The sequence below is a fragment of the Macaca thibetana genome, chromosome 19 (assembly GCF_024542745.1).
Source record: "Macaca thibetana thibetana isolate TM-01 chromosome 19, ASM2454274v1, whole genome shotgun sequence".
NCBI classification, from domain to species: domain Eukaryota; kingdom Metazoa; phylum Chordata; class Mammalia; order Primates; family Cercopithecidae; genus Macaca; species Macaca thibetana.
In genome coordinates this window covers 7,363,970-7,374,683 of record NC_065596.1, presented here as the reverse complement: position 1 = coordinate 7,374,683, position 10,714 = coordinate 7,363,970, and the positions used below count along the sequence as shown (strand labels likewise).

Below are 10,714 nucleotides of genomic sequence, written 5' to 3'. Positions count from 1 at the left end.
ACACTGCAGCCCCAGCTCTTGGGACACTACAGATCCCTCATACAGTCACTCGACAAACACACATGGGTCGTGCCCAGCGCTCCCTGGAGACCCTGCCCTCCCCAGGTCATAGTCTGATCATTTCAAAGGAGAACTGGGTGGGTACTAGGGTAGGGGTCCTGAAAAGGGTCATGGAGTAGGAATTCTGGGGTCCTGAGCCCTGCTCTCACACCAGCTCCAGACAGGGCACAGCCTGTAAGGGAGCAGCTGAGGGGCTTGGTGACAAGGGCTTGGGGTGTCTGCCCCATGGCAGCATGACGGCATTGTGGAGACCCTCGGAGGTGCCCAGTGGACCCCCCACCCAATGGACCCCATCACACAGTGAGTAAAATCATTAGGTAGGGATTTTTTTTTTTTTTTTTTTTTTTTTGAGACAGGGTCTCACTCTGTGGTCCAGGCTAGAGTGCAGTGGTGCAATCATAGCTCACTGCAGCCTTGACTTCCTAGCCTCAAGCAATCCTCCTGCCTTGGCCTCACAAAGTGCTGGGATTACAGCATAAGCCACTGTGCTCGGCCCAAGTAGAGATTTTTAAAAGCGCTACTGGCAGCTTTTAAAAAGTAGATCAAGGCCAGGCGTGGTGGCTCAAGCCTGTAATCCCAGCATTTTGGGAGGCCGAGACGGGCGGATCACGAGGTCAGGAGATCGAGACCATCCTGGCTAACACGGTGAAACCCCGTCTCTACTAAAAAAAATACAAAAAAACTAGCCGGGTGAGGTCGCGGGCGCCTGTAGTCCCAGCTACTCGGGAGGCTGAGGCAGGAGAATGGCGTAAACCCAGGAGGCGGAGCTTGCAGTGAGCTGAGATCCAGCCACTGCACTCCAGCCTGGGCGACAGAGAGAGACTCTGTCTCAAAAAAAAAAAAAAAAAAGTATATCATAGAGCCGAGCGCAGTGGCTCACGCCTGTAATCCCAACACTTTGGGAGGCTGAGGCAGGCGGATCACTTGACATCAGGAGTTCAAGACCAGCCTAGCCAACATGGCGAAAACCCATCTCTACTAAAAGTACAAAAAATTAGCTGGGCATGGTGGTGGGCACCTGTAATCCCAGCTACTTGGGAGGCTGAGGCAGGAGAATTGCTTGAACCCAGGAGGCAGAGGTTGCAGTGAGCTGAGACTGCACCACTGCACTACAGCCTGGGCAACAAGAGCGAGACTCCATCTCAAAAAAAAAAAAAAAAGTAGATCATAAGAAGGAGACTGAGCCAGGCATGGTGACTCACACCTACAATCCTAGCTACTGGCGAGTCTGAGGCAGAAGGAACCCTTGAGCCCAGGGATTGGAGGCTACAGTGAGCAGTGATCATGCGGCACTGCACTCCAGCCTGGGTGACAGAGTGAGACCCCTACTCAAACAAAAAAAAAAAAGGAAGTTTATGCCTGAGACACAGGGATGATTCCTTATTAGAAAACCACATTGGCCGGGGCACCGTGGCTCATGCCTTGTAATGCCAGCACTGTGGGAGGCCAAGGTGGGAGGATTGCTTGAGCTCAGGAGTTTGAGGCCAGTCTGGACAACATGGTAAAACCCCATCTCTACAAAAAATACTCCCAGCTACTTGGGAGGCTGAGACAGGAGAATGGCTTGAGTCCAGGAGTTCGAGGATGCAGTGAGCTGTGATCACACCACTACACTCCAGCCTGAGCGACAGAGCAAGACCCTGTCTCAAACAACAACAACAGCAAAAGGCAATACATTAATGCCTCAGAAAACAAAATCACAGATGCTGAAATGACAAATTGTACTGTTTAGCCTCCATTACCCAAAGGCTCCTAATTTGAAAAGAAAGGAAATAGATGGAGATGTTCCTCACTTCACTGAACAATTTCAAGCCAAAGGACGTGTCGACTTTAATGGGCAAATACTCAAAATTTCTGCCATCAAAATGAGGAATAGGCCAGGCACAGTGGCTAACGCTACCTGTAACGCCGGCACTTTGGGAGGCCAAAAGAGGTAGATCACTTGAGGTCAGGAGTTCGACACTGGCCTGGCCAACATGGTGAAACCTTGTCTCTACCAAAAATACAAAAATTAGACAGGCATGGTGGCACGTGGCTGTAATCCCAGCTACTCAGGAGGCTGAGGCAGGAGAATCACTTGAACCTGGGAGGCAGAGGTTGCAGTGAGCCGAGATCACACCACTGCACTCCATCCTGGGTAAAAGAGTGAGACTCTGGCTTAAAAAACAAAAACAAGGCTGGGCGCGGTGGGTCATGCCTGTAATCCCAGCACTTTGGGAGGCCAAGGCAGGCAGATCACCTGAGGTCTGGAGTTCAAGACCAGCCTGATCAACATGGAGAAACCCCGTCTCTACTAAAAATACAAAATTAGCCGGGCATGGTGGCGCGTGCCTGTAAACCCAGCTACTCGGGAGGCTGAGGCAGGAGAATGGCTTGAATCTGGGAGGCGGAGGTTGTGGGAAGGCGGAGGTTGCAGTGAGCCAAGATCACGCCATTGCACTCCAGCCTGGGTAACAAGAGTGAAACTCCGTCTCAAAAAAAAAAACAAAAAACAAAAAACAAAAAACAAAAAAAAAAACTGGGGGAGTGGAATGGGGAAGGATGCTCACAGTCACCCTGCCTCCGTAATTTAACATAGTCTTGAGGTGGTAGTGAGCACAACTAGAAGAAAAAAAGAAATGGGGCCAAATATGGTGGTGCATGCCTGTGGTCCCAGATACTCCAAAGGCTGAGGCAGGAGGATTGCTTGAGGCCAGAAGATAGAGACTAGCCTGGGCAACACAGCAAGACCCTGTAAATAGAATAAATAAAATGCCAGGCATGGGGCTCATGTCTTTAGTCCCAACTACTTGGGAGGCTGAAGCAGGAGGACCACTTGATCCTAGGAGTTTAAGACCCGACTGGACAATATAGCGAGACCCCATCTCTACCAATAAAAATTTAAAAATGTAAAAATTATCCAGATGTAGGCCACCTGGTGTGGCTCACGCCTGTCATCCCAGCACTTTGGAAGGCCAAGGCAGGTGGATCACTTGAGGTCAGGAGTTCAAGATCAGCCTGGCCAACATGGTGAAACTCTGTCTTTACTAAAAAATACAAAAATTAGCTGGGCGTGGTGGCAGGTGCCTGTAATCCCAGCTACTCAGAAGGGTGAGGCAGGAGAATTGCTTGAACCCAGGAGGCAGAGATTGCAGTGAGCCACAATCGTTGCATTGCACTCCAGCCTGGGCAACAGAGCAAGACTCCATCTCAAAAAAATAATAATTATCAGCTGAGTGCAGTAGCTCATGGCGGTAATCCCAGCACTTTGAGATGCTAAGGCGGGTGGATCACGAGGTCAGGAGTTTGAGACCAGCTTGGCCAAGATGGTGAAACCCTATCTCTACTAAAAATACAAAAATTAGCCAGGTGTGGTGGTGTACACCTGTAGTCCCAGCCACTCGGGAGGCTGAGGCAGGAGAATCGCTTGAAACCGAGAGGTGGAGGCTGCAGTGAGCTGAGATCACCCCACTGCATACCAGCCCGGGCGACAGTGTGAGACTTCCTCTCAAAAAAAAAAACAAAAAAAGGCCGGGCGCGGTGGCTCAAGCCTGTAATCCCAGCACTTTGGGAGGCCGAGGCGGGTGGATCACGAGGTCAGGAGATCGAGACTATCCTGGCTAACATGGTGAAACCCCGTCTCTACTAAAAATACAAAAAACTAGCCGGGCGTGGTGGCGGGCGCCTGTAGTCTCAGCTACTTGGGAGGCTGAGGCGGGAGAATGGCGTGAACCCGGGAGGCGGAGCTTGCAGTGAGCCGAGATCACGCCACTGCACTCCAGCCTGGGAGACACAGCGAGACTCCGTCTCAAAAAAAAAAAAAAAAAAAAAAAAAAAAAAAAAAATTAACCAGACGTGGTGGCGAGCACCTATAATCCCAGCTACTCAAGATGCTGAGGCAGGAGAATTGCTTGACCCAGGAGGCGGAGGTAGCAGTGAGCCGAGATCACACCACTGCACTCCAGCCTGGGAGACAGAGCAAGACTCCATCTTTAAAAAAAAAAAAAAAAAAATTATCCAGGTGTGGTGGTGCACACCTGTAGCTCCAATTATTCAGGAGGCTGAGGCAAATGATCACTTGAGCCCAGGAGTTCAAGGCTGCAGTGAGCTATGTTGGCGCCACTGCACTCCAGCCTGTGTGGCAGAGTGAGACCCTGTCTCTAAAACAAGAAGAAAGAAATGAGATTGAAAAATAAGAAAAGAAGAAAAATAAGAAATGAGAGGGCAAAATTATTTGCAGATGACTGTATATATGATAGGCCCAAGCAATGTGACTAAAGATATTTCAATAAAAGAATTCTATAAGCTAGCAAGAGACTTAGGGATATTTTAAAATTCATTTCTTGTATACTATATATGTATATAGCTTTAAAATGTATTAAAGCATCCCATTTATAGCAGCAATAAAAAAAGATACACTGCCTGGTTACATGAATTTTCTTGACATTTGAAGAACTTTTTTTGGAGTCTCGCTCTGTCGCCTAGGCTGGAGTGGTACAGCGGCACAATCATGGCTCACTGCAACCACCGCCTCCCAGTTTCAAGTGATTCTCCTGCCTCAGCCTCCTGAGTAGCTGGGATTACAGGTGCATGCTACCATGACTGGCTAATTTTTGTATTTTTAGTAGAGACGGGGTTTCACCATGTTGGCCAGGCTGGTCTCGAACTCCTGACCACAAGTGATCCACTCACCTTGGCCTCCCAAACTGCCGGGATTACAGGCATAAGCCACCTTGCCCAGCTGACATTTGAAGAACTTCTTTTTTTTTTTTTTTTTTTTTTTTTTTTGAGACGTTGTCTCGCTCTGCCGCCCAGGCTGGAGTACAGTGGCGGGATCTCAGCTCACTGCAAGCTCCGCCTCCCGGGTTTACGCCATTCTCCTGCCTCAGCCTCCCAAGTAGCTGGGACTACAGGCGCCTGCCACCTCGCCCGGCTAGTTTTTTGTATTTTTTAGTAGAGACGGGGTTTCACCGTGTTAGCCAGGATGGTCTCGATCTCCTGACCTCGTGATCCGCCCGTCTCGGCCCCCCAAAGTGCTGGCATTACAGGCTTGGGCCACCACGCCCGGCCTGAAGAACTTCTAAAAATCAACAAGCAAAAACATTTGCAGGATATAACAGGAAAAGACTTATGAAATAGTTTCTAAATTTTTTCACTCATGCAATAGGCAATATTTCTTGTTTGTTTTTTGTGTTTTTTTTTGTTTTGTTTTTTTTTTTTTTTTTTTTTTTTTTTTTTGAGACGGAGTCTCGCTCTGTCGCCCAGGCTGGAGTGCAGTGGCCGGATCTCAGCTCACTGCAAGCTCCACCTCCTGGGTTCACGCCATTCTCCTGCCTCAGCCTCCTGAGTAGCTGGGACCACAGGTGCCCGCCACCTCGCCCGGCTAGTTTTTTGTATTTTTTTTTAGTAGAGACGGGGTTTCACCGTGTTAGCCAGGATGGTCTCGATCTCCTGACCTCGTGATCCGCCCGTCTCGGCCTCCCAAAGTGCTGGGATTACAGGCTTGAGCCACCGCGCCCGGCCTTTTTGTTTGCTTTGAGACGTAGTTTCGCTCTTGTTGCCCAGGCTGGAGTGCAATGGAGCGATCACAGCTCACCGCAACCTCTACCTCCCGGGTTCAAGCAATTCTCCTGCCTTGGCCTCCCAAGTAGCTGGGATTACAGGCATGCGCCACTACCCCGGCTAATTTTGTATTTTTAGTAGAGATGGGGTTTCTCCATGTTGGTCAGGCTGGTCTTGAACTCCCGACCTCAGGTGATCCTTCCGCCTCGGCCTCGCAAAGTGCTGGGATAACAGGCATGAGCCACCACGCCCGGCCTTTTTTGTTTGTTTGTTTTTGAGACAAAGTCTCTCAACTGTCGCCCAGGTGGAGTGCACTGGCGCAATCTTGGCTCACTGCACCCTCTGCCTCCTGGGTTCAAACGGTTCTCCTGCCTCAGCCTCCCAAGTAGCTGGGATTACAGGCACCTGCCACCACACCTGGCTAATTTTTTGTAGTAGAGACGGTGTTTCATTATGTTGGCCAGGCTGGTCTCGAACTCCTGACCTCGTGATCTGCCCACCTCGGCCTCCCAAAATGCTGGGATTACAAGCGTGAGCCACCGCGCCTGGCCTGAGTAGTCAGTATTTTCAACTTTGAAAGTACACGTGAGAGGCCGGACGCGGTGGCTCACGCCTGTAATCCCAGCACTTTGGGAGGCCGAGGCGGGCGGATCACGAGGTCAGGAGATCGAGACCATCCTGGCTAACACGGTGAAACCCCGTCTCTATTAAAAAATAGAAAAAATTAGCCAAGCGTGTTGGCGGGCGCCTGTAGTCCCAGCTACTCGGGAGGCTGAGGCAGGAGAACTCTTGAACCCGGGAGGCGGAGACTGCAGTGAGCCGAGATCACGCCACTGCATTCCAGCCTGGGCAAGCGAGGCTCTTGTTAAATTTTTTTTTCATATAATTGCTGAAAAAATAAATAAGTTTAAATTTGCAAAACCATCCCGTTTTATCAGACAAACTTGAGAGTCGAGGTCGGAGTCGGCCACGTTTCGAAGGTGTGTGGCCACGCCCAGCCAGGTCAGCCCCGCCCCCAGGCCGTCAGGCCCAGCCCCCTCCCGTCAGACCCCGCCCCACTGCCCTGCCGAGCGACCCCGCTGGTCAGGTCCGTCCTGCAGTAAATGCACAACCGGGACGGAAGTGCCTCTCTGACAGCGGACCCAGGCTCGGAGCTCCAGACGCTGGGACAGGTGACCCGGGGCGGTAGCCAGCCGGACGGCCTTGCAGGTGGGGCGGAGGTCCCGGGGAGCTCCTCGGGCGCGGTTGTCCGTGGGCTCCGCGTGCCCCAGAGGGCGAGGCTCCGGCAGCGCGGGGGTTAACTAGAGCAGGTCCCAGGCTGCGCGGCGACGTCAGAGCTCGTTTACATAGCGCTCTTTTGGGTTACGCAGTCGTGGGCGGGGTCTGGAGGTCGCTGCGGACCAATCGCGTGCGTCTATGCAAATAGAGGCCGCGCTGGGGAACTCTGCTCCCGCTGGGTGAGAGTTGGCTGCTTTCGGGCCGTGCTGCCCGCGCGTCCTTTCTCCGTGCGCGTCGCCAGGCGTGTCCTCTCCGCGTGTCCACCCACAGGCCGCCCGCAGACCACCCCCGCCACGCGCGGGACACGACACCCCCCGCAGGACCCGCCCATCAGCCCGGAAACCCACGAGCTGCTTCTCCCGGAGGCCGATGCCCACCCAGGAGCCCCCAAAGACTCGCGGCTCCCGGGGGCACCTGCAGACTCACCCGCCTGGGCCTGGGCCCCCGGTGAGCCTGACCGGGAGGGGGTCCCCAGGCCGGGCCTCTAGGCAAAAGATTTAGTCCCCCCAGTTTGAAGGACTCCGGTTTCCCGACACCCCGATTTAACTCCAAACCACGATTCCTGTGGCAGCTGCAAGGACTGGCGCCTGGAGGCCTCAAAACCAGCGCCCCCCGCCCTTCGTGCCAGCCCCAGCCGGGACCCCACAAGGCAAAGCCCAGGAAGATTGTGTTTGAGGATGAGCTGCTCTCCCAGGCCCTCCTGGATGCCAAGAAGCCTATTGGAGCCATCCCTAAGGGGCATAAGCCTAGGCCCCACCCAGTGCCCGACTATGAGCTGTGAGTGTCCCCCATGTGATTCTTCATGCCTGAGATCAGAGAGGGGCACTGAGGCTGGGGCTTTGACAGTTGAATAAGAGTTTACCAAAGAGTAAAAAGAAAAGGATCCCTTGTGGGGTGAGTGGATCACTTGTGGTCAGGAGTTCGAGACCAGCCTGGCCAACATGGTGAAACCCCGTCTCTACTAAAAATATAAAAATTAGCTGGATATGGTGGCGCATGCCTGTAATCCCAGCTACTGAAGAGGCTGAGGTGGGAGAATTGCTTGAACCCGGGAGGTGGAGGTTGCAGTGAGCCGAGATCGCTCCACTGCACTCCAGCCTGGGCAACACAGCAAGACTCTATCTCAAAAAATAATAATAAAGGCGGGGCGCGGTGGCTCACGCCTGTAATCCCAGCACTTTGGGAGGCCGAGACGGGCGGATCACGAGGTCAGGAGATCGAGACCATCCTGGCTAACACGGTGAAACCTCGTCTCTACTAAAAATACAAAAAAACTAGCCGGGCGAGGTGGCGGGCGCCTGTAGTCCCAGCTACTTGGGAGGCTGAGGCAGGAGAATGGCGTAAACCCGGGAGGCGGAGCTTGCAGTGAGCTGAGATCCGGCCACGGCACTCCAGCCTGGGCGCGACGGAGCGAGCCTCCGTCTCAAAAAAAATAAATAAATAAAATAATAATAATAATAAAAAGACGAGGAGAAAAGGAACATTTTTAGTAGGGGGCCCGGCATGGACAAAGGAAAGCAAATTACACTGACTGGGGGAAAGGGTGGGGTTCTTTACGCTCACATTCTGACCCCCTTCAACCTGGTAGTAAGTACCCACCGGTGAGCAGTGAGAGGGAGCGGAGCCGCTACGCCGCAGTGTTCCAGGACCAGTACGGAGAGTTCGTGGAGCTCCAGCGGGAGGTGGGGTGTGCACAGGCAAAGCTCTGGCAGCTGGAGGCCCTGCTGAGCTCCCTGCCCCCACCCCAAAGCCAGGTCAGCACTGGGGAGAAAGCCCTGCCCCACAGCCCTTCTGAGTGGCCCGACACAAGCCTGTGGGACACCCACTGGATCCAGATTTCTGGGACTCTTTCTACTCTAGGTTGGCTGGGCGCCACACGACACATGGCTTAGGTCAGCCCTTGAAGTCCCCACTAGATGGGCATTTAGTGTGTCTGAGCTTCAGTTTCCCCATCCCTCCTTGAGTTCAACTCTCCCTAAACCCCCTTTCTACTCCTCCCCTTGCAGAAGGAGGCCCAAGTTGCAGCCCGGGTTTGGAGGGAGTTTGAGAAGAAGCAAACGGTGAGTCTTGCATCCCACAGCTTGGTCTTGCACCCCGAGACTTCTGTGAGGCTGGGGTGCCTGTGTCGGTTTTTTTGTTTGTTTGTTTGTTTTTGAGACAAAATCTCGCTCTGTCGCCCAGGCTGGAGTGCAGTGGTAAGATCTCAGCTCACTGCAACCTCAGCCGGCCGGGTTCAGGCGGTTCTCCTGCCTCAGCTGGGATCACAGGCGCTCACCACCACGCCTGGCAAATTTTTGTATTTTTAGTAGAGACAGGGTTTCACCATGTTGGCCAGGCTGGTCTAGAACTCCTGACCTCAAGTGTTCCGCCCACCTCGGCCTCCCAGACTGCTGGGATTACAGGCATGAGCCACCTCACCCAGCTCACCCAGTTGCCTGTGCCCAGTTTCAAGGAGAGAAAATTAAGGCTCGGAGAATGAAAGGCAGAGGGTTGAGCAGCTTGAGGGCCACAGGGCAGACTGCTGCAAGGACTTCCGGGTCTCGCCCTGCCTAGGATCCTGGCTTCCTGGACAAGCAGGCTCGCTGCCACTACCTGAAGGGTAAACTGAGGCATCTCAAGACTCAGATCCAGAAATTCAATGACCAAGGAGACAGCGAGGGCTCTGTGTACTTCTGAGTGCCCCTGCAGATGGGCAGAGGGCTGCATGGGGATGCAGGCCCCTTGCTTTTCTTGGTATCTCCTCAGCCTTTCCTCTTGCAGCTCCCCCTACCAGGGGTAGCTTTCTCCAGGATTGCAAATGCCTCTTCATTTTGGACTCGGCGCTGACAGCTCCTCCTCCAGGAAGGCCTTCCAGGTCTTCCTCCTCTGGGCCCTCTAGCTTTGACCCTATAGGGACTCCAGATCTCAACCTGTTCCCTGGAAGTAGGGCCTGCTCTCCATCCCAGTGAAATAAACATGTATTAGACACCTACTGAGTATAATTACTTAACACTTCTGATTTCACTCAGTTGTCATGCATACAAAAAGTTTTTTGTTTTTGTTTTTGACTGTGTCTCACTCTGTCGCCCAAGCTGGAGTGCAGTGGCGTGATCATGGCTCACTGCAGCCTCAACCTCACAGGCTCAAGCAATCCTCCCACTTCAGCCTCCTGAGTAGCTGGGACCACAGCCATGTACCATGACGCCCCGGTTTTGTTTATTTTTTGTAGAGATGGGGTCTATGTTGCCTAGGCTGGACTCAAACTCGTGGGCTCAAGCAATCCTCCTGCCTCAGCCTCCCAAAGTACTGGGATCACAGGCATGAGTCACTGCACCCAGCCATCACCACAAAATTGTTCCTTCATTTCCAGAGGAGAAAAAATATGAGGTTCCTGCTGGGCACTGTAGCTCACTCCTGTAATCCCAGCACTTTGGGAAGCCGAGGCTGGCAAATCACCTGAGGTCAGGAGTTCGAGACCAGCCTGGCTAACATGGTAAAACCCCGTTTCTACTTTAAAAAAAAAAAAAAAAAAAAATTAGCTGGGTGTGGTGGTGCGTGCCTGTAATCCCAGCTACTATGGTGGCTGAGGCAGGAAAATCACTTGAAGCCTGGAGGCGGACGTTGCGGTGAGCCAAGATCTTGCCATTGCATTCCAGCCTGGGCAACAAGAGTGAAACTCTGTCTCAAAAAAAAAAAAAAAAAGGTTCCACAAAAGGGATTTGTCTAGGATCTCTGGGTAGGGTTTGAACCCTTAATGGGGGTTCTCTCTCCCCCAAGAGCCTCAAGTTGCCTTCCAGTTAGAGGCCAACATCCAGCGTCACATCCTCGGCCAGGCTTGCCGGGGAACACCAGGGAC

At 52.8% G+C, this 10,714-nt stretch overlaps 1 protein-coding gene across 2 annotated transcripts in view; it reads left to right on the top strand.

Moving 5' to 3' along the window:
- OCEL1 (occludin/ELL domain containing 1) overlaps positions 1–9,846 on the top strand; it is a 65,060-nt gene extending 55,214 nt beyond the window's left edge. The window contains exons 2-7 of one of the 2 annotated variants that reach the window (XM_050769770.1): positions 6,693–6,773; positions 7,150–7,326; positions 7,451–7,656; positions 8,468–8,633; positions 8,886–8,939; positions 9,433–9,846. In XM_050769770.1, coding sequence (XP_050625727.1) covers positions 6,705–6,773; positions 7,150–7,326; positions 7,451–7,656; positions 8,468–8,633; positions 8,886–8,939; positions 9,433–9,555 — 795 coding nt within the window. In that variant the 5' untranslated portion in view covers positions 6,693–6,704 and the 3' untranslated portion in view covers positions 9,556–9,846. Of the gene's footprint in view, positions 1–6,658; positions 6,774–7,149; positions 7,327–7,450; positions 7,657–8,467; positions 8,634–8,885; positions 8,940–9,432 lie in introns of those variants that run through there. The other variant, XM_050769768.1, reaches the window with a different exon arrangement.
- Positions 9,847–10,714: the final 868 nt, after the last annotated feature.